Below are 27,465 nucleotides of genomic sequence, written 5' to 3' on the forward strand. Positions count from 1 at the left end.
CCTCCATTCCTGTCTGTTTCTCATTATTCTCTTCATCATATTTATTGTCTTATTCCTTTCTCTTCCAATCTTTTCCATTCTGTCTTCAAACATTATCCTTGGTCTTCCTTTACCTCTCCTAACTTGCACCTTTACTTCTAGAATTTGCTGTACCTTTTTGTCTTCATTCATTCTGAATACATGTCCCCACCACTTTAGCTGTCTCTTTTCAATTATTTTCTCTAGCGACTTCTGTTCCACTTCTCTTCTTATTCTTTCATTCCTCACTTTATCTCTTCTAGTCTTATTAACAGCTCTTCTCAGGTATTTCATTTCACTAGCCTGTATTTTACTCAGATGTTTATCTTGAAGTGGTAAACTTTCCATTCCATATGTTAATGTAGGGACCAATACTGATTTGTATAGCTGCATTTTTGTCTTTACTGCCACTTCTTTCTTTCCCATTATTGTTTTACTGAACTGATAATATACTGTATTTGCTTTTCTTTTCCTATTTAGGATTTCTTCATCACACCTACCATTACTTGTTATGATGGTTCCTAAATATTCATATTCATCTACTTTTTCCAAGTTCTCGTCTCCATATCTAATTGCTATTTCATGATCTTTTTCTCCTATTGCCACCTGCATAACTTTACTTTTCTTAATATTAATCTTCATCCCTTTTCTCGCAAGTTCTTCTCCCCATTCTATTACGCTCCTCTGTAAGTTCTCTTCACTGCTAGCAATTAAGACTATATCATCAGCATATATCAGTACTTGCAGTTGTACTACTCTCATATTCCAATATCCTATTTGTACTCTTGGGGTTCTTCTTTTGCAAATTTTAGTTATTTCATCCATTACATTAATGAAAAGTAAAGGACTGAGACTATCTCCCTGTTTAATTCCTTTTTCTATTTGAAATTCCTTAGACTCGTTTCCTTCTATTCTTACTATTCCTTTTACATCCTTATATACACTTCTTATTGCTCTAATAAGTTCCTTAGGTACTTCCTTACTTTCTAATGCCTCCCATAGATATTTTCTAGGTACCGAGTCAAATGCCGCTTTCAAGTCTAGAAATGCTAAGTATATTCTTTTATTTTTGTCCAGCATTTTCCCCATCATTGTTCTTAATATAAAAATGTGATCTTGAGTCTGTCTCCCAGGTCTAAATCCAGCTTGTTCCTCTTCAAGTTTTCCCTCTATAATTTTTCTCAGCCTCCTTTCCAATATATTCGTATACATCTTATATACCACTGATGATAGACATATTGCTCTATAATTATCACATTCCTTATTACTCCCTTTCTTGTGAACTGGCACAATTGTGTTCCTTTTCCACTCTTCTGGTATAGTCTCAGTTCTCCATACTTCCCTTATTATATTCAGTAGTATTTCAGCCATTCTTGGTCCTCCATATTTTATAAGTTCTGGTGTTATTCCATCCCATCCTGCTGCTTTCCCAATTCGTATCCGTTTAATTGCTTCTCTCACTTCATTCTCTGTTATCATCATATCTTCTTCTACATGCTCCTCCTCTTCTCTGTTTCTTATTCTCTCATCCTCCTCCTGTTCCTATTCCTGCTCCTCATCTTATTCTTGCTCATTTGTCCTATCCTTCAACTTTTCTTCATAGTATTTTCTCCATTCCTCCATCACATTCTCCCTTCCTATGACTAGTACGTTTTCCTTATTTCTTATAGCTCTTGCTGCTTTTCCCCATTTTCCTTTCAAGCTTTTGACCATATTCCAGAACTGCTTTCTATGTTCTACAAAACTTTGTTCAATATCATTTCCAAACTTCTCCCATGATTTTCGCTTTACCTCCTCTACAGCCAATTTACTCTCATTTCTTTTTTGCACATATATTAACCTATGTTCCTCTGATCTTAATTCTAGGTAATTCTTCCATGCTTTCTTTTTCTCTTTCACTTTCCTCTTTACTTCATCCGTCCACCAATTAGTTATTTTCCTTTTTGTATTCACCCTAACTTTGCCACATACTTCAATTGCTGCATACAGTATCATTTCCTTAAATTTTTCCCACATACTGTCAATTTCCATTCCTCTTATTTCCAATTCACTTTATTCACATTCAATTACACATTAGGGTAAAGGGGGGACAGATGGCGCACATTTTCAGTCAACGCAAAAAAGCTGTTTATTTATCTTTTTATTTATTTTCAATGTAGTTTACATCATTCTTCAGTTCTCGAGGAACATTAAAAATGTACGATGGCTAAGTTCTGTATCACCATGTAGCCATAATATGCGCGCAAAAAAATAGTAGTAATAGTCCCGATTAGCCTTCCTGTGCATAACGTGGACATAAAACTAAAACTCAAACTCAGTAAGCGAAGGTGAACATGAGCCGGTAACCTTAGATCCAGCAATTCCACAAGTCCTTGAAATGAAGTTGCCTTCACAGGTAGACTCTGGTTTGTGGTATTGTCGACTTGCTTCCCGCACTTTCATCTTCTCGTTAATCATACACTGTGCAGATTTCTGATGTCTTCCTTCGTCCAAGATGCTCGTTCAGTTGATCTCTGGTGCGTTCTTGGCATATTTCTGTAAAAAAGTGGAAAGAGTAAAGGCTGAGGTAATGAAACGAGTAGAACATTTGGTTTATGAGTGATAAAAAAAATGGTATCAGACTCCGTAGTAGATTACTGATATTGTAACCCACTCAACGTTGCGTCATCATACCCCACAACGTCGAGATAAATGTTTTCAGAAAACCTCACCAGATGGCAACACTGACCTGAATATACAAAACAAGTATGGAAGTGCAATAGACAAACTTCCCGAAAATGCGTTTGAAAATTGCTCAATTGCTTCCTATGTGAGATCTATGATGCTTACAAAATAGTGGTAATAAATTTATTTCACTTACCAGCTATATCCTGATGGCGTAAAAGCCTTTTAATTTCTCTGCTATCTGATATATCGGGAACATAACGCTCATTCGTTCGTCCTGTTGTCTCTTCTTCAAAACTGTGGAAAAGTGGCGACAAAGGCCTGCTCCTTCTATGCTAGACACGTGATGCGCCATCTGTCCGCCCTTTACCCTATATTCTTGCCTTCATTATGTTTTTTCCTTCATCAATCATTTTTGTGCTGTTATTCCCTCAGTTACTAACTTTCCCCTTCATTTCCTTTCCTATCCTTTTGATTATTTAACTTTCCCTTTCCTTCTTTCTTCAATTTTACAATTTTCTTTTCTCTTTCCTAATTTTTCTTTCTTTCTTTTACATTTCCTTCTCTATATCTCTATATTTTCGTTTTATTTTACTCATTTGCGTCCTTTTCCCACTCTTTTCCATTTCACCTTTTCATTTCCGTTCCGTCCTTTACTCCACCTTTTCCAAAAACGATCACATTACTGTAGTTACATTTCATACCCTGCAATTAATGTTTTTCCACTTTAACCTTTTCAGCCAACCACTTATCTTGCAGAATACACGCTTTCAATGATGAAGATGATGTCATAACACGAAACACACTGTTTTTCCTTCCTCTACTTTCACCATATTTCCTTCCGTTCCATCCCCGAACCACAACCTTACGAACATATCTTTCCCATCTTGTCCGTTTTCTTAATACAACTGCCCTATTCTCACATATTTTCTTTATTCTGGCGCCCATTACAATTTCCTGGCTTGTTACATCAGCTACTCTGCTTTTCTAATCAAAATGGGATGTAACTTGTTTCAGGTTTAGGTGGAATTACTTGGAGAAAGTGGACGGTGAAAATGGATTGAAGAAATTCGTAAGAGAAGGTGTTACTGCAGACTATGTCGAACCAATTTTCCCTTCCAACTCGTACCCAAGTTGGACTACAATTACCACAGGTAAATTAAGATTAGAAACCAGGGATCCACCAACAATTGTCAATGTGAAGTGGTGTCAAGACATTTGTGAAAATACAAATTTTAAAGCCTAAAATTAAACGTTTTCCTATATATTGCTTTTACTTTCATCAGGATGTTTTTTCTTCTGTGCCATGAAAGTTGTTTGCCTAGTGTATGTACACTCTAAAAATAAAGAAGTGTTGTTGCCACTAAAAATGGGGCAGTGCCCTAATTAGTGTTACCCAAAAACTTAATTGAGTGTTAAAGGCCTCCATATTTGGTGTGGTTTGATAGCAAATCGTGTAGCAAGGCACCCAAGATGGTGCTAATCAACGCCAATTTGAGATTAACATCAAAAGAAGGAATTGGTAATTCAGTGTGCGATACAATCTACGCACCCTCGCGGTTCTTGTACTGTATTTATGAACTAATTACTAACATTCAAAATATACGTACAGAGCATCAGTTTCTTTTAATTTCTACATTTTGTAAAGTTTCATTAACATTCTAGCGAGGGGATGAGGTCCGATATTTTCCATTGAATACTTCACTCTGGATACGCATTGTTTATATACAGGTCATTATTAGTATTATTATTCGTTATTGAACACGCGATTCAGTAAAAGCACGTCTGCATTTTATGTAACATTTGTTTCATGTCTTCTACAAAGAAACAAAATCTTTTTATTGAATACATACATTAGTGGGGGGCAAGGGGGGGTCAGTTGCACCCCCCCCCCGCTTTCGGCCCTTTTGCCCCCGCACTATGCTAAACCATATCTACAAAGGGAAATATACTGTCTTTGCCCCCCTCCCCCGTTTTGGCACCTTGCTCCCGCCCTGTTATGGAACCCAATCGCCGCCACTGAATACTTAAAAAGTATAGCTGAGTCGATACCACTTTGACCTGATACCTACACCGATTCCGATACCGATGCTTGAATATTGTAACAATTAAAAGTTGTTCAAAATACTTATTAATATTAGTGGGTGAGTACCAGTTACAAGCATCAATTTACTCGAATTTTTCTTATTCTAAAATTTCACCAGAATATAAAAATATTGTAGTGCTGCCTCCTAGAGGAAGAAGAAGCAAGCTACTGTTGCTAGACAAGAGTCTGTGCAAACAGAACCGGGAATGGGGAACGTAGTTTCGTTATAATGTAAAGTATTACTTTGTTTGTGAGTTTGTGTAATAAATGCAGTTAATCTTGTTAACATATGTGTTTCCATCGCACAACATTATGGCGCAGTCGGTATAAAAGAACTTTACTCTTCATGGATTGCAGGATTTGCAAGAACCTTACATTTCCGTAAGTTTATTCTATTCGAACTGACTGTCCTCATTCGTACAACAAACTGTTGGAACAATCATAAACGTGTCGGTTTGACGCAATTTGTCATAACACGGTAAGAATTACCGTCTACATTGTTTAAGTCTTACAAAAATAGTGTGATGTAAATATATATATATCAAGATTCCTTCTAACGTGGAACCAAGTTATAATCATGAAACGTACAAAGGCTTTGTGACGTTCATAGATACATTGTGATCCGATGCAGATCAAGTATAATTATACGTGAAAACTCACTTTTCATAGTTGTTAGGTTAAACGTTTGGATTTACAGTCATAAATATGTACACAAACTTGACATTTAACGCTTTCGACGAAGATTCAGAGGACATTGAAGATTATCTCTTACGTTTCGAACAGTTGTGTAACATTCAAAAGTTCAGCGATGATCAGAGAGTTCCTAAACTCATCGCCTTTATAGGTGCAAAGGCATTTAAAGTCTTGAAAAATGTAGTCGCACCAGACCTTGTACAGAATCTGTCGTATTCTCGTCTAAAGGATAGTCTTTTGTCACACTACAAACCTGTAACTAATAAGTTTGTTGAACGATATAAGTTTCGACGTTGTGTACAAGAGGAAGGTGAAACCGTTTCTGATTATGTCATAAGGCTGAAGGAACAAGCCACAAAATGTAACTACGGCAATTATCTGGACGAAGCTTTAGTTGAACAGATAGTATTGGGCATACGATCTGAAGTTACTAGAAGAAAGTTGCTTTCAGTACAGTCACTAACCTTTCAGCGATGTCAGGAACTGACATTACAAAATGAAATGTTAGAGAAAGAAACCCGATTGTTAATACGATCAGAAAGTGTAAAGCAAGAGTCAGCAGTTTCACGCACCTCAACCCAATTTCCAAAAAAGAACAGTGTCAGGGGACAAACATACAAAACAACATACTTATAGTTCGTCTAATCCAACGATTCACGGAATGAAATATACTGATTACAGCTGTCCTAACTGTACATACAAACATGATTCTAAAGACAACTGTCCAGCCAAGGATTCTGTTTGTTCATTCTGTAGGAAACGTGGTCACTGGCAAAAGCGGTGTAGGAAGAGGGAGAAGTTTAAACGGAAACCTAATAGTAATAACGTAGGGCAAATTACTGAACACACAAATTTACAGATGTCAACATCTCAAAGTTCACTTGATGAGCAAACAACATGGTTACCTAGTGTCGTCTCATACAGTTGTGACTCACACATCATCGGGTCACCTACGTCCAATTATTCTTTATCAAGGAATCCAATGTTAAAGGATTTACTTATTAACGGCAAGTTTATTCAATGTGAGCTCGATACAGGATCTGCCGTAACTCTGTTCCAAGCGGATTCATTCAGAAACTGGTTTCCAATGACTAATATTAACCATTCCTCCATAAAAATATATGGCGTAGGGAAACATGCTCTTTCGGTGCAAGGTCAGGCTGAACTGGAACTTACACACTCCGGATCGACTTACTTACTTCCCGTTATTTTATGCAAGGACTTTCTCACCTATCCACTCATAGGTCGTTCATGGTTAGATGTCGTTACGCCGGATTGGAGAACTTTACTGTTACATTCACAGCAGTCTAGTTCTATGCTAGTTGACCCTACGGGAAATGACCAACCAGAACATTTACGGATGAAAATAAAACATGAATTTGCTTCGGTCTTCGATGGTGATCTATCGAAACCAATTGTACCGTACATAATTGATATACCTTTGAGAAGAGATGCTGTACCGATTTTCCGGAAAGCCTATGATACGCCTTACGGTTTGCGGGCACAAGTGGAAGTCGAAATTAAGAAACTAGTACAACAAGGTCTCTGGGAGGCTATCACCTACTCTGATTGGGCATCTCCTCTTGTGGCAGTCACCAAGAAAGATGGGTCTTTGAGGTTATGTGTCGATTTTTCTTCAACTGTCAACAAAATGACAGAAAATATGAAGTTCAATATTAGTAAAACTGATGATATATTTGCTAAACTGAAGAATTGCCAGTATTTCTCCGTAGTGGATCTTCAAATGGCTTATTGCCAACTTCTCTTGTCAGAAAAGTCACAAATTATAACTGTAGTGAACACACATGTAGGACTCTATAAGATAAAACGGTTGTGCTTCGGGATCACAGTTAGTGGCGATATTTTCCAAATGACGCTGGCTAAAATCTTGGGAGACACACCAGGCGTCGCATTTTACTTTGATGACGTTATCGTAGGTGGAGATACATTGGCACAATGCTATGAAAGGACACTTCTAGTCCTCTCTAAACTTCAGCAACATAATGTGAAGGCCAACTTCAACAAATGTACCTTTCTATCACCGGAAGTCGAATACTTGGGATACTGCATATCTTCGAAAGGCATTAGTCCTTCCCGTAAGAATTTAGAAGCAATATTGGACTGTCCAGAACCGTCGGACATCTCACAGTTGAGGTCCTTTATCGGCATGTTAAACTTCCATCGAAGATTTATACACAATCTCGCTTCTAAGATACCACATCTTACCTCTCTCTTGAAGAAAGATGTTTCGTGGAAATGGACTACTGAAACATCCAAAGAATTTAGGAATATTCTAAAGGAACTACGGGAAGCGCAACCCACAATACCATTCGATCCAAATAAACCTATTGTGCTGATATGCGATGGATCTCCATACGGTTGCGGCGCCCGATTATGCCATCGTGTAGAAGGCGAGCTCGCTACGGTGGCATGTGCATCTTCTACACTTAGTGATGTGGAGAAAAGATATGCACAGGTAGAAAGAGAAGCATTAAGTGTAGTATTCGGCGTGAGGAAATTTGAAAAATTCCTAAGAGGACTTCATTTCGAAATAATCTCTGATGCTACGGCCATTAAGTTCATATTTTCACCAGGAAAGTCAATCTCCAAGCACGCTTCGAACAGACTATTGCGTTGGTCTCTCTTTCTATCCGGATTCAACTACGACGTAGTGACATCATCACGTGTACCTGTGGCGGACATGCTCAGCAGGTTACCTTGTCCCACAGAAGACCCAGTAGATGAGGAAGCTACATTGTGTTACAGCATGACAGGCACCAGAGCGCCAATTTCTCTACAGATGATCGCTGATCACACCAATGCTGATCCAGTGATAACCGAAGTTGCAATATATGTAGAAAGGGGTTGGCCGAAAAGGTTTAATCAACGGATAAAGGATTCCAATATTTACCCTTACTACGAAAGGCGAAACCTTCTCTCGCTACAGGCAGGATGTCTGTGGTGGATGGGGAGGTTAGTCATCCCACAATCGCTTCGTTCGAAGGTTGTGGAACTCTTCCATTTGAACCACCCTGGGGAAAGGACAATGATGGAGACCTTACGATCACAAGCATGGTGGCCCAAGATGACAAGGGATATACAACATTGTATCCAGACTTGTGAAACATGCCAATCCACACGTTCCAGGATCAAGAAAGGTCCAGATAATAGGTGGCCGGAAGCTAGATTTGTAGGACAAAGACTCCACGTAGACCATTTCTTCTTGGCTGGGAGAAAGTTCCTATTACTTGTGGATGCTTATAGTCGCTGGGTAGATGTCTGGCCAGTATCTTCCTTAGATACACCGGAGACCATACGCTGGATTCTTCAGTCATGCTCGACTCTCGGAATTCCACAAACAATAGTTTCGGATAATGGTCCGGCATTTATCAGCCTAAAGTTCCGTTCCTTTTGCCAGCAGTTCGGAATCGAACACGTCACAATACCGCCGTACCACAGTCCTAGCAACGGGCTTGCAGAGAGGTACGTACACACGGTGAAAACTGGCATGTTGAAGGTGTTGCATGAACATCCACATCTGACTTCTTTACAGTTCGATGCAAAGTTAGCGGAGTACCTGCTGTTTTTGAGGAATTCCCGGTTGGGAGAGGAACGTAGTCTTCCTGCAGCCTCAGTCCTCACCTTCATTCCAAGAACATGGTGGAACTGTATACGTGGTGATCATAATAGAGATGACGAGAGGACAGAAGCTCCTCCTTTCTTGAAACCTAGGAGCAACCACAGCAAACCATACAGGACATTTTCACCTACCGAAACCATATGGGTTCAATCACCGAAGCACTTGTCACCTAACTTCAACGAGGCAGATATTGTAGAAAGGTTGGGTGGCACTCACCTATACAAAGTGCTCTTTGCCGATGGAACTCAAAGAGTGGTACATTCACGTTGGATTCATCACAGGACACACAGACAACAAAACCATCCAGAAACCCGGGATGATGATAGTCCACCCGGACCAGAAGGCGCGGCGGAGAATCGAAATTCAGATTCCAAAATTACCCCACCTCAACCAGACGTTGATGTCCATCAACCCCAAGATGCTGACGCTGCTCCACGACCAACATCCACTCCTCATGTGCCTAGAAGATCGACCAGGATTAAGGTACCCCCTGACAGATATGGGTACCCTTGTTAATTTTTTTTTTTGTAACTCTGGGAGGAATGTAGCGCTGCCTCCTAGAGGAAGAAGAAGCAAGCTACTGTTGCTAGACAAGAGTCTGTGCAAACAGAACCGGGAATGGGGAACGTAGTTTCGTTATAATGTAAAGTATTACTTTGTTTGTGAGTTTGTGTAATAAATGCAGTTAATCTTGTTAACATATGTGTTTCCATCGCACAACAAATATCTGTCAAGTAATTACAAAATACAGTTTCCGCACATAATATCGATACGCAGCCAATGGAAACTTTGAATTTTGCATAACTTCCAGGATAATTAACCTCTACGAAAGTGTCGCGGCATTTTTAAGGACCCTGCGAACGATATTTATCTGTAAATAAAATCCAACCGATACTTTCCGATATCCATACCACTGGTATCGGCCGATATCGATACATCGACTCAGCCCTAATAAAAAGAAAAACGAGGAACGCCAAAGTAAAAATTGTAATTTTTTCCCCAAAACGAACTTCTTTGTAAATAGTAAGCTATTATTATCATCAATATTTGAGCACTTACATGTTTTTAGTGTTAAGTACAGTTAGTCAGCGTCAATGATAGAATATATGAGGGTGGCCCAGCAAGGAACCTGCAGGAAAACCAAGACAAAATTAGAAGAACCCTTTTCACATTGGCTAGAAAGGAATTGAGAAAGATCTTAGAGGTTTTATTTATCTTCCTCCTGGGTTAAAAAGATGGTAACAAACTTTCTAGTTAGGAATTCCAGAGAGCTAAGCCTTGCGTCAGGTTAAGTTTGCAGCAGGTTTTCGCATATGTAGATCCAAATGTGCGCGCAGAATATAGTTCTGCTGAGACTGGTTCCATTCGGACACAACTGCACACTTGCAACAAAACAGTTATTTAATGTGTAATATACAGACAAAATGATACATTCATTAGCAGGTATGGACTTGATCGGTTGCAATCACTGTGCAGACGAACTTGAATACGCAGATTCGCCAACTGGGCAGTCGATAGTGCTGAAGGAACACAAAATCTCAAAAGCGAGTCAAGTGAGACTGAATACGTTGGAAAGCGCGTGGAATCAGTGATATCAGTGTTGCACTATTTTAACCCTATTTTTGTCGTGATTCATTGCTATTCGTGCTGTACAGCGGCGTGAATGGCTGAATCGAGGTCTCCTGTTTAGTGCCCGGCTTTGCCCGAGTGTTATTTTGAGCATCATCTTCAAAGTTAAACAAGTTGTTTTAAATACATATTCCTCCTTACGGCAACAAGACCAAAATAAAACAGGGCGTGAGGTGATTTGCCGTCAATGAGCGCATGAACTGTCTCGGATGTTGAATGATTTGAGGTTGAGTTCAGGAGTAGAAAACGATTGTTTGTTGTTTGAAGAAAAAAGAATCTCCTCGGTATTAAAAGATATCGGCGTGGAAAAAAAACATGTTTATTTGGACGAGGCATGCGTCAACGCGGGTCATACATCGATTCAACCGTGGGAGCGTGCAAAACCACCGCCAGGGCTGAATCAACCGACGACGGGGGAGGGGAGGCTTATTGTTTCACGCACTGGCGTTAATGAAGGCTTTGTTGAAGACGCATGTTTACAGACGAACATTTTGGCTCCTGGTTTAGTGAAGTGATTCATAAATTGAAACCGAACAGAGAAATAGTAGCAGACAATTCACTACATTGTATATATCACCAATAACAAATCATGCTTTTTTGGTAGTATAAACTTGAAGGGCGTCTGTCTTATAGTAAAGTATGTATTGCGAACGAAGCAACCAAGATTTTCATACATTTCTTTCTTTCTAAACGAGAAACAATAACTCATTAAATTTAAGAGGGGCCTGTCGTTTACTTTTACCTTTGTTTTTTTTCTTTTGCGCGTGCCCGACACATACACACATGCCCTCATGTTTCGAAGATATTTCGCGATTTATATTAAGGAAGGACACATTTATTACATAATCTATGCGCAGAAAGTACTTTAAAAATTGTATAGTTCAGGAGACAAGAAGAAGCAAAAATGCATTCCGCTTGATATGCATGTACGGGTTTTTATATGTTAAGGGATTGGCAATACTGCCGATTCTCTCATTGTCTGCGATACGAGGAGCTCGGTGGTTCAGGCAAGACTGGCACGGATGATTCTGAGCTCCGTTCTCGCGCGGATTAATACATAAAACCTGCTGCAAACTTAACTTGACGCGGAGCTTAGACAAGTAAAACATTTCAAAATATGATGGTAGATGTAAAGATCGTGTTGATTTATAACAACTGAATCTCCTTTCTCAGGCCTTTATCCTGAATGGCATGGGATTTTGGACAACTATATGTACGTCAAGGAAACCGACAAGACGTTTACTCTTGGTAAGAACAACACAGCAGACAGCTACTGGTGGAATGTTGAGCAGCTGTGGACAACTTCTACAAAGGCTGGCAGAAGGACTGCAGTGTACGACTGGTCCATGTAAGTGATTTTCTTTCTACTTGTTATACTGATCGCAACTCGAACTGGCGACTGACCTTGACTAGGGTGACCATCCGTACTGATTTTCGCAGTACAGTCCTTTTTTTTGATGGGCTGTTTTGCAGAATGCGAAGCCATGTATAAAATTCAGATATGTCCTTTCTTTCACATATGTCCTGCGAAATGTCCTGATTTCTACTCCGGTCTCCGAAGTCCAAATGTCCAAATATTTATTTTCTATATATATTTTCTTTTGTTTTTTCCATGTCAACAGTTTATACAGTTTATGCAGTACATACGTTTCTGTTGTGGTCGGGCTGGAGAGAATGAACATCCGGTTAGAACAATGTGTAGTTACCACGGCAGAGATGAGGTTGTAGACAGTTGCGAACAAAAGGGTCAGGTGGCGCCGATCTGTCCAGTTGTTGCGGGGTGCGTAGAGTGAAAGTCTCGTTCCTGAAGTGCACGTCTCGTATTTCAACACTGTCGGGTGAAGATGCCTCTTAGGAAATGTGCATTTAATTCAGAACTGAAATCTCTTTATCCATTTCTTAAGAGAGGCAACAGCGATAGTGATGTTCACTGTGAAAAATGTTCAGGTGAGTTTTCAATTGCAAACAGTGGAAGGTCTGAAATAACACGACATCTGCAAACGGCAAAACACAAATCTGCCGACGCTGCTGCTGCATCTAGTGCTACTCTTTCTACATTTTTTCGAAACAAGAATTTTGGGCCTAAAGAACAAAAATTGGCAGCAGCAGAAGCGTGTTTTGCATTTCATACAGTGCAACATAATCAATCGTTTCGTTCCACAGACTATAGTTTGAAACTTGTTAAGAACTGCTTCCAACCACAATATGCTTGTGCAAGAACAAAATGTGAAGCGATCGTGACAAATGTGATAAGCCCCTATGCAATTGCAGATCTTCAGAAAGAGTTGGATCAGGTAAATTACATTACAGTTCACACAGATTCGTCGAACCATAAAGCTACGAAATTGTTTCCATTGTTGGTGCGCTACTTCCTTCCTTTGAGCGGAGTGCACGTTAAAGTTCTGGATTTTCAAGATCAGTGTGGTGAAACGTCCGATATTGTGTCTTCGTATATCCTGAAGACATTAAATGAATACAACATTGAAACTAAAGTTGTTGGATTATGCGCTGACAACACCAACTGCAACTTTGGAGGGGCAGCAAGAAAAGGTAAAAAAAATGTTTACAGTATTATTGTTCAGGAATGCTTAAACAAACCAATTGTAGGTGTAGGTTGTTCTGCACATATAGTGAATAATTGTGTACAAACTGCGATGGACTGTTTACCGATTTGCATAGAAAGTGTGGTGCACAAAATATATTCATATTTTTACATATATACAGTACGTGAACATGCTTTACGTGAATTTTGTGACTTCGTGGAGATAGAGTTCTCAAAGCTTCTTTCTTATAGCAAAACTAGGTGGCTCTCTTTGTTGCCAGCCGTAGAGCGCATACTTAAATTCTATCCAGCATTGAAATCATACTTTCTATCACAGAACAAGTGTCCCACAATCATTAAAATGTTCTTTGAGGACCCCCTATCTGAAATATGGCTTTATTTTATCCATTCCAATGCAGCACTTTGTAATGACTTTGTTCACTTTCTAGAGGGTCAATATGTTTCTATGATAGAAGGTACTGCATTGATTGTAGAACTTAAACAAAAATTAGTTGACAGATGTAACTGCCTTTTTTGCCTCTTATAGTGCAGTCGAAACTGAAAAGTCTGGAGGAAAATGGGTTTGTTTGTATGTCAAGTTTTAAGGAACATGTGCGTTCATTTTATTCAACTTGTATTGAATATATTAAGCAGTGGTCCTCTCCCTTTTCTGAAATGACTGTGTTGGATTTGGTAAAACGGGATTCGATGATCGAATGGGACAGGGTGCAAAATAGCGTACAACTTTTCAACAAATGGCCAGGAAAGCAACTTAATGATTCTTATTTCTTTGATGAAATTTCAAATGTAAGACCGTATGCTACTGTTGAAAAACTGAAAACATGGAACACTGCTCAAATGAGAGTAGATTTAAGATGGGTTGAGATATTCAAATAATTATTTTCATGAAAAATGTATTTCCTTTTATCAGGTATTTGATATTGTAGAGTTCAGTTTGTGCCTTCCAACCACAAATGCACCAACTGAGGGAGTTTTTTCATTAATGAATAACATGTGGACTGCTGAGAAATCTCAATTGAAAACTGAAACTCTGAAACACCTAATAATAACTAAATATAATTTCAGTTGTACCTGTAGTGAATTCCATGATATGGTTATGGAAAATACAAAGTTATTACATGCTATTCACTCGAAGCAAAAGTACAGAACCATTAAGGATGATACTTAAATATTGGTACATTTGATTATGAAATATTTGTTAATTTGAAGTTATTGGAATTGTTTTAAAGACATAAAGTGTAAGTGACATGTTCTCAACAAAGTTTGCTCACAACTGTAGTTTGTTTAATATGTCAAATTTTAAATACATTTAGTTTTCATTTTTGTTTTATGCCACTCAAATACTTTGGGGATTCATCAAATAAAATAATAATTATTTTTAAAACTTTTGTCTTTATGTCTTTCCTTTTTTGAAGAAAGTTTGTCATGGTATGTGTGTGTACTGTTTTTTGCTGGTAAGGATCTGATCACCCTAACCTTGACGGCAATTTCTGGCCTTTCTGGCCCCCAATCGCTCTCCCGAAGCAACGTTGCCAAGCGTACTTCTGTTCTTGCCAGTTGTCTATTGCGTGTTTGCGTGTGAAACTCCCTCATGTAGGACCACGTGTGCAGTTGTACCATTGACACCCCGTTGATTTCTGGTGCTGGCAATATCGTTGGCCGAGAAACCTCTCTTGCACTTTACAGTACGTTTGGCAACATGCGGTGTACCCAACGCTCATTTGTTTCGTCCCGCGAACAATGTTCGGTACCTTGTGACTCGAAAATGCCCGATCTCAGTCGAAGAAAATTCAACTGATCGCTGATTCGCTGTTTCCCAGCCGCCAGTTGGAGCTGCGTTCAGTATAGTATCGTAATCAAGGAGTACCAGGTTTGATTCTCCGTCGAGGCACAGTGGCTAGGATCCCAGTTTAAACTTTAGCATAAAAGTGGGCTTAAATGATGATACGTCGCAAAAATTACATTTTGAAATCCTCTTTTGCAGGTGCCAAGTACCTTTCGACAACGTGTTACCGGAGTTTTGTGACCCTGTAGACCTGACCGATGAGGAATCGTCTGTCGAGCACTTCCAACAAGTGCTGGATTCATCCTTGCAGCGGCTTCAAGAAGGATTCGATTTAGTGATGGTAAGTCTTTCATCTCGGCTACTGGCGATCATTCCCCCCATTTTCTCAGACCTCTATCCGGAATGACATGGTATTTTGGATAAATGCACGAATAGTTCATATAACACCGTTTTAGAACAACTACGGATTTTGGCTGATTAGACACAGCAATATAAATTACCCTTTTAGTAGTGTAATTGGGTTGTTTCAAAGTCATACTTGGTACGAGTGCTTTTTTAGCCTCTTTTTTTATCAATTGAATATCAGTTTTTGACATATTTTGACAATTTTTTGTCGATGTTTTAGCGTTTAGCGATGTTTTAGTAAAATTTCCCTTTTTTCCCACTCATACTTGGTACGAATGCCACGAACTTACGTGATATAACTTAACCTATTCATTTTTTTTTCGTGCTAAACTACACGAGAGCCTCTACGTGCTTTGACCTACTTTAGAGTAGGACCATAAAGACAGTTCTGCAACCGAAAGTGAGGCTTGGTAAGACTCGACTTAATGGTTTGCTCTTGTAAGACATAAGCCTAATTTTTCTTGCAGTGTTGCCAACACCTTACTCGAAATAAAATCACCAAGGTTTTTTCCTTGGTCTAACCTATGTTATTGAACTGTGTCGTCACGTCCAAACCCGCATGACTTCCGGACAGTATTGGTTCTATTCATACTTTTTCTTACGTATAGGTGTACATGATGAATCCCCAAACAGATTTTTCCTAAGTCTTACTGTTTCCAAGATAATCCTACTTCCGGTCGCTATTTTGGATTTCCGAGCATTGGTTCTATTCATACTTTTTCTTACGTATAGGTGTACATGATGAATCTGCAAACAGATTTTTTCTAAGTCTTACAGTTTCCAAGATAACCCCACTTCCGTCGCCATTTTGGATTTCCGAACATAGGTTCTATTCACACTTTTACTCACGTATAGGTGTACATGATGTATCCCCAAACAGATTTTTCCTAAGTCTTACCGTTTCCAAGATAACCCCACTTCCGGTTGCCATTTTGGATTTCCGAACATAGGTTCTATTCATACTTTTACTCACATATAGGTGTACATGATGAATCTGCAAACAGATTTTTTCTAAGTCTTACCGTTTCCAAGATAACCCCACTTCCGGTCGCCATTTTGGATCTCCGATCATAGGTTCTATTGATATTTTACTTACATATAGGCGTACGTGATGAATTCGCAAACAGATTTTTCCTAAGTCTTACCGTTTCCAAGATAATCCCACTTCCGGTCGCCATTTTGGATTTCCGATCATAGGTTCTATTGATATTTTACTTACATATAGGCGTACGTGATGAATTCGCAAACAGATTTTTCCTAAGTCTTACCGTTTCCAAGATAATCCCACTTCCGGTCGCCATTTTGGATTTCCGAGCATAAGTTATATTCATACTTTTTCTCACGTATAGGCGTACATGACGAATCCGCAAACAGATTTTTTCTAAGTCTTACCGTTTCCAAGATAAGCCCGCTTCCGGTCGCTATTTTCGATTTCCGAACATAGGTTAGTAGGTGGAACCGTACGTTCTGGAGCTACCCTTTGACCTACTTTTTATTTTACGACGTTTTACGCACTAAACTAACCTACAATGAGAGAAAAATGGACAGAAAAAGCTCTGGCATCACTTTTTAAGCTATTTTTTACCTCCTGCAAATTTTGCTCTTATGCTAACTCGCCCTTTGACCTACTTTTGAAATGACTTACGACATTTTCCTATAAGGCTGCCTCCTCTTACTGTAAGGTCCCTCAGTGTAATCTACTACGACCTGCTAATAGGCTTCTGCTCTCAGCGTAATCCAGATAGTAAATGTATGTTTGACCACAACCCTGATTTCTTGACCACACGACCACCAAAACATCAAAAACTCACTTTCTCTCCACGTTCCGCGCCTCATTTATTGCGCTGACGATGTTTCACGGCGCAGAAAAGCAGTGATGAGTGAAATGCACTCTCTCATCCTCTCATCCTTCGAAGGATGAATGCACCTTATCGTAATTTTCCAAGTCCCGGGGCCAAATGTTTATATATCGTGACCTTTTGTAAACCTCTCTCGGGGGAACGATGTGCCACACGCGCGCTCGTGCCTCTCATTATTTCCGTATTGTGACGCAAGCAAACAAATAATAATTGTTTTTTTTTTAGGATTCCTGGCCCCTATAACCTCGCCAGGGTGCGTGGTGCCCAACTCAAAAAAAGGTTCTAACGGCTGCGGTTAGATAACCACACCTCTGTAGACTTTCACGTGTTTTTTTTTTCTCAAAGGTCCTATGGGACATCTCTGTTTGTCAAAAATTCGAGATATTAGCAATTTAACGCTGGACTTTTCGGTACATTTTTTTTTGTTCCATGACGACCTATGTTTATTTTGGTATGGGAGGACAGAGGACACCGAGACTCGACCGACACACTAAACCCAACCTCTCTACGCGTACTCTACGTCACCAAAAAAGGTTAAAGGTTCCAAATAACAATAGTTAGAGTTTTGCCAATCTAGTAAAGTGGATTGGTTGAAATCTCCAAGGCGTATTTTGCATTTTTTTTTCCAAATATGAACACGTTAAAACTGAACTGTCTCGGATTTTTGAGTTTTGTATTCGCCCTGAGAAAATTCTATATAAAATAACATACCTGAAAATTATATTCACAGTAGATTGATTTTTTTGAGTTTTGTAATCACCTCAAGAAATTCTATATAAAATAACATACCTGAAAATTGTATTCACAGTAGATTGAATTCTTGAGTTTTTTTGTATTCGCACACAAGAAATTATATATAAATAACATACCTGAAATTCTATTTACAGTAGATTGAATTTTTGAGTTTTGTAATCACTCCAAGAAATTCTATATAAAATAACATACCTGAAAATTGTATCGCTATATACTAGATTTTTTGATTTCTGTGATTTTGGAGAAAGCAATGGCATCCACCACCAGTTTCAATCATAAAAATGATAAAACTGAATGTGTTACTTGCGAAAAATTAATATCTAAAACTAATATTAGCAAGCACAGGGCAAGATGTAGCGAAACAGGTTCGAGAATTAATCGTTCCTTACCTTCTAAGCCTTGTGCTCGATGCGGAAAAATGATCAGCATTGCAAATTTAAGTAAACACCTCAAAATTTGCAAACCATCGACCGGACAAGCATCGAAAAGGAAAATCGATAATGCAGATACGGAAGCTTCCACTTCCAAGCAAATTAAATTATCCAATGAACGCAAACCAATTAGATCTGCATTCAACGACCAACTCCAGGATTTTTCAATTAAGTCAGAACCAGGCCGTGACATCCTTAGTTTCTTGCATGAAACGAAAACATCTGTACTAAATATTTTGAAAGATAAACTTGAAAACAACTCTATAAAAGTATACGTTGTTCTGTTTTCCGAATACGAGAAAGTTGATGGCACAACGAGTATTTTTTATCATCGTACAAAAAACCAGACTCTTTATTTTGCTGACGTCGAAAATTTGGACAACTTCTATTATAAAGTTTCCAACGAGCTGGTTAAGAAACACGACGATTTCGAGGCTAAAGGGTCGGGATGGTCTCTGTGTGGAAGTCCTCACACGTTAACTGTTTACGTGAACCAATTCTCGCCTCTTCGTGCATCCAGCTACGTTCCTCTTCCACCGAACATTCAACACAAGAGGGCTGTGTTAAATATACAGAACAGCGATAACAAGTGTTTTCTCTGGTGTATATTGGCTGCACTGCATCCTGTTCATTGGTCAAATAATCCAGAACGGGTTTCTAATTACAAACAATACGAGACCGACTTTCAAAGTGTAATGTCTGATATTGAATACCCGGTGACATTGTCGGATGTAACAAAGTTCGAAAATCGTGCAGGAAAACGCATCGCTATTAATGTATATTCCTTCACGTCAGATAAATATCTCGTGCATCCCGTCAGGATAAGCGATATCGACGATGACGATGCTTGTGTAATAAATCTCCTTCTCATTTCCAACGAGGATGTCTATCATTACACGCTAATTCGTTCTCTATCACGCTTGGTCAGAAGTCAATCAACCAAGCATGCAAACAACATCGAAGTTTGCCCGAGATGCCTAACCACGTTCGACGATCGTGACCGACGTGATCATCACAATCTTCATAGTCGTCAAATTGCTATCGATAAACTTGCCGAACATAAAATTTATTGCGGTGACAACAGACCGGCTAGAATGTTGATGCCCGAAACGAACGAAGTCGAAGAATTCAAAATGCACAAGGTATTGTTAGAACATCCCGCAATCATCGTCGCAGATTTCGAGTCTTTCCTGAAACCACTCTCCTACTGCGAACCGGATCCTGAAATTTCCTCCACAACGCCGTACCAGCTTCATCAACCTAATAGTTTCGGCTATGTTGTTGTGCGACGTGATAAAATAAATGAAGCATATATATACCGCGGACCAAATGTAATCGAACACTTCCTGGAAAAAATGGTGGAGGAGGTTGAGGTAATTGGTAGCGTACTGCTTACATCAAAACCGATGGCACCTTTAACTGAAAATGAACTTCAAAATTACAATTCCACTGAGGTGTGTCCGGTATGTGATCAAAGTTTCACTGATGAGAACAAAAAAATATTCCACCACGATCATTTCAGCGGAAACTACGTAGGTGGAATTTGCAACACGTGCAATCTTAAAATCCAGAAACCTAAATTCATCCCCATATTCTTTCACAACGGAAGCGGATATGATTTTCACCACCTGGTGAGACATCTTGGCTACGATCCGAAACGTATAGGTGTCTTGGCCGAGAATGAAGAACGCTACATTAGTCTCAGCAAGCAAGTGTCGATTCCGGGAACGAAAAATACCATCGAGATGCGCTTCCTGGATTCGTATAGATTTCTCTCTGCAAGTCTGGATGCTTTAGCGAACAAACTCACCGACGATCAATTTAAAATAACTAGAGCTAGTTTTCCCAACGCAGACATAGAACTCGTTAGACGTAAAGGGGTTTATCCTTACGAATATGTTAGTGATGGTTCTAAATTTAACGACGACGCTCTTCCACTTCCAAGAGAATTTTACAGCAGACTCAGAGAGAAAGGAATCACGGACGAAGAATACCAACACGCGCAACTCATGTGGGAGAAATTAGAATGTAGGACACTCGGAGACTACCACGACGCATACTTAAAATTAGACGTGACGATACTCGCGGATGTTTTTCAAGCGTTCAGGAAAACGGCAACGAATATTTATAAATTAGATCCAGCGTATTTCTACAGTCTACCGGGATTAGCGTGGTCGGCAATGTTATTCCAGACAAAGGTCAAGCTGGAACTGATATCGGACGTTGACATGTTGCTATTTATCGAAAGAGGGATACGAGGTGGAATGGTGCAATGCGTACAGAGACATGCAAAAGCAAATAACGTTCACATGAAAGAAGATTACGATTCAAATCGAGCATCGAATTACATCTTCTACGCCGACGTTAATAATCTCTACGGACATGCCAAGGTTCAGAAACTTCCTTACGGGGGATTCGAATGGTTAGATCCCACTTCGATAGACATTATTCATTTCGACGATAGCGAGTGTGGTTTCTTCGCAGAGGTAGATCTCCAATTCTCCGACCACCTGCACGACACGTTTTCGGATTTGCCTCCGACTCCCGAAATCAAATGTCCACCCGACTCGGTTCAAGACAAGCTTTTGTTAACATTGGACCCTAAACAGAGATACGTCGTCCACTACAAGAATCTCCGGTTTTTGATTGGGAAGGGTGTTCAGATAGTAAATGTTAGAAGAATACTAAAGTTTAAACATTCCACGTGGTTAAGACCTTACATAGAAACTAACACACAACATAGAACAGCTGCCACTTCCGATTTAGACAAGGACTTTTTTAAATTAATGAACAATGCGGTGTACGGAAAGACCATGGAGAATGTTAGAAAGCACGTAGACGTGAAATTAATTTCCGATAAGAATAAATGTCGGAAGTGGATAGCCGATCCTAGATTCAAGTCGAGAAAAATTTACAACGAGAATTTGGCACTTTTCAATCTAGATATAAAATTGATGAAATTCAGAAAACCAATTTACGTTGGCGCAACGGTTCTCGACTTGTCGAAACTTTACATGTTCGAATTTCATTATGACGTGATGAAACCCTTCTACAATGATAAAATATCACTTTTGTACACGGACTCCGACAGCTTTATTTACAGCATACAAACACCTAACCTATACGAAGACATAAAAAATCCTTCCATGCTTGAGTATTTCGATACTTCTGCGTATCCTCAACCCAACAGATTTGAAATTCCATCTCGTAACAAAAAAGTCCTAGGTAGACTGAAAGATGAATGTAACGGTGATATTATTGTCGAGTTCGCGGGTTTGCGTTCGAAGATGTATGCCATGAAAACAGAGAGTAGCGTCACGAAGAAAGCAAAAGGTGTGGGCAAGAATACGGTGGAGAACAAACTCACCTTCCGCGATTACATCGATTGCCTTTACTCACAATCGACGATACTAAGTATAGAACAAAGAATCCAAAGCGTAGACCACGTGATTACAACAAACAAAGTTAGGAAAGTAGCATTAGATCCGCATGACGATAAAAGATGCATTTTGTCTTGTGGAATCCACACGTTGCCTTGGGGACACTATCGTTTAGAAATTAGTAAAATTGTAGGCAATGCAAATGAAAAAATAAACTTAAATAACTATAACTAAAATAAAAAAATCTTTAACTGTCTCAAATTATCACATACTAAATAAAGAACTAGCAAGGACAATGAATCTCTTTGGTTTCCGAAAGCAAACAATGGAGACTGTACACCGCACGGCAGATCATGAATTTCTACCTTCCATGTTATCTAAACTCAACGGCCTGTTGATCAATCAATTATCGGAACGCTGCTCTTCTTGCTGGAACAGTGACGATTTCGGATTCGCGACGATCGACATGACGAGGAAACCAACGGAAAATACAGAAACAAAATCAACGACTTTCTAAACGTTGCAACGTTGTATGCTGTAAATAAAGCTGTCGGTGTCCGTGTACAAAAGTGATATTTTATCATTGTAGAAGGGTTTCATCACGTCATAATGAAATTCGAACATGTAAAGTTTCGACAAGTCGAGAACCGTTGCGCCAACGTAAATTGGTTTTCTGAATTTCATCAATTTTATATCTAGATTGAAAAGTGCCAAATTCTCGTTGTAAATTTTTCTCGACTTGAATCTAGGATCGGCTATCCACTTCCGACATTTATTCTTATCGGAAATTAATTTCACGTCTACGTGCTTTCTAACATTCTCCATGGTCTTTCCGTACACCGCATTGTTCATTAATTTAAAAAAGTCCTTGTCTAAATCGGAAGTGGCAGCTGTTCTATGTTGTGTGTTAGTTTCTATGTAAGGTCTTAACCACGTGGAATGTTTAAACTTTAGTATTCTTCTAACATTTACTATCTGAACACCCTTCCCAATCAAAAACCGGAGATTCTTGTAGTGGACGACGTATCTCTGTTTAGGGTCCAATGTTAACAAAAGCTTGTCTTGAACCGAGTCGGGTGGACATTTGATTTCGGGAGTCGGAGGCAAATCCGAAAACGTGTCGTGCAGGTGGTCGGAGAATTGGAGATCTACCTCTGCGAAGAAACCACACTCGCTATCGTCGAAATGAATAATGTCTATCGAAGTGGGATCTAACCATTCGAATCCCCCGTAAGGAAGTTTCTGAACCTTGGCATGTCCGTAGAGATTATTAACGTCGGCGTAGAAGATGTAATTCGATGCTCGATTTGAATCGTAATCTTCTTTCATGTGAACGTTATTTGCTTTTGCATGTCTCTGTACGCATTGCACCATTCCACCTCGTATCCCTCTTTCGATAAATAGCAACATGTCAACGTCCGATATCAGTTCCAGCTTGACCTTTGTCTGGAATAACATTGCCGACCACGCTAATCCCGGTAGACTGTAGAAATACGCTGGATCTAATTTATAAATATTCGTTGCCGTTTTCCTGAACGCTTGAAAAACATCCGCGAGTATCGTCACGTCTAATTTTAAGTATGCGTCGTGGTAGTCTCCGAGTGTCCTACATTCTAATTTCTCCCACATGAGTTGCGCGTGTTGGTATTCTTCGTCCGTGATTCCTTTCTCTCTGAGTCTGCTGTAAAATTCTCTTGGAAGTGGAAGAGCGTCGTCGTTAAATTTAGAACCATCACTAACATATTCGTAAGGATAAACCCCTTTACGTCTAACGAGTTCTATGTCTGCGTTGGGAAAACTAGCTCTAGTTATTTTAAATTGATCGTCGGTGAGTTTGTTCGCTAAAGCATCCAGACTTGCAGAGAGAAATCTATACGAATCCAGGAAGCGCATCTCGATGGTATTTTTCGTTCCCGGAATCGACACTTGCTTGCTGAGACTAATGTAGCGTTCTTCATTCTCGGCCAAGACACCTATACGTTTCGGATCGTAGCCAAGATGTCTCACCAGGTGGTGAAAATCATATCCGCTTCCGTTGTGAAAGAATATGGGGATGAATTTAGGTTTCTGGATTTTAAGATTGCACGTGTTGCAAATTCCACCTACGTAGTTTCCGCTGAAATGATCGTGGTGGAATATTTTTTTGTTCTCATCAGTGAAACTTTGATCACATACCGGACACACCTCAGTGGAATTGTAATTTTGAAGTTCATTTTCAGTTAAAGGTGCCATCGGTTTTGATGTAAGCAGTACGCTACCAATTACCTCAACCTCCTCCACCATTTTTTCCAGGAAGTGTTCGATTACATTTGGTCCGCGGTATATATATGCTTCATTTATTTTATCACGTCGCACAACAACATAGCCGAAACTATTAGGTTGATGAAGCTGGTACGGCGTTGTGGAGGAAATTTCAGGATCCGGTTCGCAGTAGGAGAGTGGTTTCAGGAAAGACTCGAAATCTGCGACGATGATTGCGGGATGTTCTAACAATACCTTGTGCATTTTGAATTCTTCGACTTCGTTCGTTTCGGGCATCAACATTCTAGCCGGTCTGTTGTCACCGCAATAAATTTTATGTTCGGCAAGTTTATCGATAGCAATTTGACGACTATGAAGATTGTGATGATCACGTCGGTCACGATCGTCGAACGTGGTTAGGCATCTCGGGCAAACTTCGATGTTGTTTGCATGCTTGGTTGATTGACTTCTGACCAAGCGTGATAGAGAACGAATTAGCGTGTAATGATAGACATCCTCGTTGGAAATGAGAAGGAGATTTATTACACAAGCATCGTCATCGTCGATATCGCTTATCCTGACGGGATGCACGAGATATTTATCTGACGTGAAGGAATATACATTAATAGCGATGCGTTTTCCTGCACGATTTTCGAACTTTGTTATATCCGACAATGTCACCGGGTATTCAATATCAGACACTACACTTTGAAAGTCGGTCTCGTATTGTTTGTAATTAGAAACCCGTTCTGGATTATTTGACCAATGAACAGGATGCAGTGCAGCCAATATACACCAGAGAAAACACTTGTTATCGCTGTTCTGTATATTTAACACAGCCCTCTTGTGTTGAATGTTCGGTGGAAGAGGAACGTAGCTGGATGCACGAAGAGGCGAGAATTGGTTCACGTAAACAGTTAACGTGTGAGGACTTCCACACAGAGACCATCCCGACCCTTTAGCCTCGAAATCGTCGTGTTTCTTAACCAGCTCGTTGGAAACTTTATAATAGAAGTTGTCCAAATTTTCGACGTCAGCAAAATAAAGAGTCTGGTTTTTTGTACGATGATAAAAAATACTCGTTGTGCCATCAACTTTCTCGTATTCGGAAAACAGAACAACGTATACTTTTATAGAGTTGTTTTCAAGTTTATCTTTCAAAATATTTAGTACAGATGTTTTCGTTTCATGCAAGAAACTAAGGATGTCACTTCCTGGTTCTGACTTAATTGAAAAATCCTGGAGTTGGTCGTTGAATGCAGATCTAATTGGTTTGCGTTCATTGGATAATTTAATTTGCTTGGAAGTGGAAGCTTCCGTATCTGCATTATCGATTTTCCTTTTCGATGCTTGTCCGGTCGATGGTTTGCAAATTTTGAGGTGTTTACTTAAATTTGCAATGCTGATCATTTTTCCGCATCGAGCACAAGGCTTAGAAGGTAAGGAACGATTAATTCTCGAACCTGTTTCGCTACATCTTGCCCTGTGCTTGCTAATATTAGTTTTAGATATTAATTTTTCGCAAGTAACACATTCAGTTTTATCATTTTTATGATTGAAACTGGTGGTGGATGCCATTGCTTTCTCCAAAATCACAGAAATCAAAAAATCTAGTATATAGCGATACAATTTTCAGGTATGTTATTTTATATAGAATTTCTTGGAGTGATTACAAAACTCAAAAATTCAATCTACTGTAAATAGAATTTCAGGTATGTTATTTATATATAATTTCTTGTGTGCGAATACAAAAAAACTCAAGAATTCAATCTACTGTGAATACAATTTTCAGGTATGTTATTTTATATAGAATTTCTTGAGGTGATTACAAAACTCAAAAAAATCAATCTACTGTGAATATAATTTTCAGGTATGTTATTTTATATAGAATTTTCTCAGGGCGAATACAAAACTCAAAAATCCGAGACAGTTCAGTTTTAACGTGTTCATATTTGGAAAAAAAAAATGCAAAATACGCCTTGGAGATTTCAACCAATCCACTTTACTAGATTGGCAAAACTCTAACTATTGTTATTTGGAACCTTTAACCTTTTTTGGTGACGTAGAGTACGCGTAGAGAGGTTGGGTTTAGTGTGTCGGTCGAGTCTCGGTGTCCTCTGTCCTCCCATACCAAAATAAACATAGGTCGTCATGGAACAAAAAAAAATGTACCGAAAATTTTCTAAGTCCAGCGTTAAATTGCTAATATCTCGAATTTTTGACAAACAGAGATGTCCCATAGGACCTTTGAGAAAAAAAAACACGTGAAAGTCTACAGAGGTGTGGTTATCTAACCGCAGCCGTTAGAACCTTTTTTTGAGTTGGGCACCACGCACCCTGGCGAGGTTATAGGGGCCAGGAATCCTAAAAAAAAAACAATTATTATTTGTTTGCTTGCGTCACAATACGGAAATAATGAGAGGCACGAGCGCGCGTGTGGCACATCGTTCCCCCGAGAGAGGTTTACAAAAGGTCACGATATATAAACATTTGGCCCCGGGACTTGGAAAATTACGATAAGATGCATTCATCCTTCGAAGGATGAGAGGATGAGAGAGTGCATTTCACTCATCACTGCTTTTCTGCGCCGTGAAACATCGTCAGCGCAATAAATGAGGCGCGGAACGTGGAGAGAAAGTGAGTTTTTGATGTTTTGGTGGTCGTGTGGTCAAGAAATCAGGGTTGTGGTCAAACATACATTTACTATCTGGATTACGCTGAGAGCAGAAGCCTATTAGCAGGTCGTAGTAGATTACACTGAGGGACCTTACAGTAAGAGGAGGCAGCCTTATAGGAAAATGTCGTAAGTCATTTCAAAAGTAGGTCAAAGGGCGAGTTAGCATAAGAGCAAAATTTGCAGGAGGTAAAAAATAGCTTAAAAAGTGATGCCAGAGCTTTTTCTGTCCATTTTTCTCTCATTGTAGGTTAGTTTAGTGCGTAAAACGTCGTAAAATAAAAAGTAGGTCAAAGGGTAGCTCCAGAACGTACGGTTCCACCTACTAACCTATGTTCGGAAATCGAAAATAGCGACCGGAAGCGGGCTTATCTTGGAAACGGTAAGACTTAGAAAAAATCTGTTTGCGGATTCGTCATGTACGCCTATACGTGAGAAAAAGTATGAATATAACTTATGCTCGGAAATCCAAAATGGCGACCGGAAGTGGGATTATCTTGGAAACGGTAAGACTTAGGAAAAATCTGTTTGCGAATTCATCACGTACGCCTATATGTAAGTAAAATATCAATAGAACCTATGATCGGAAATCCAAAATGGCGACCGGAAGTGGGATTATCTTGGAAACGGTAAGACTTAGGAA

General features: G+C 39.4%; 1 protein-coding gene across 1 annotated transcript in view; it reads left to right on the forward strand.

The window, feature by feature from the left end:
- The window catches only part of LOC145992761 (glycerophosphocholine cholinephosphodiesterase ENPP6-like), a 123,160-nt gene that overhangs the window by 80,099 nt on the left and 15,596 nt on the right, over positions 1–27,465 (forward strand). Inside the window, exons 3-5 of the mRNA XM_083129149.1 lie at positions 3,700–3,836; positions 11,904–12,078; positions 15,278–15,419. Coding sequence (XP_082985275.1) covers positions 3,700–3,836; positions 11,904–12,078; positions 15,278–15,419 — 454 coding nt within the window. The remainder of the gene's footprint in view (positions 1–3,699; positions 3,837–11,903; positions 12,079–15,277; positions 15,420–27,465) is intronic.

The sequence above is a fragment of the Lepisma saccharinum genome, chromosome 9 (genome assembly GCF_977018435.1).
Source record: "Lepisma saccharinum chromosome 9, izLepSacc3.1, whole genome shotgun sequence".
NCBI lineage: Eukaryota > Metazoa > Arthropoda > Insecta > Zygentoma > Lepismatidae > Lepisma > Lepisma saccharinum.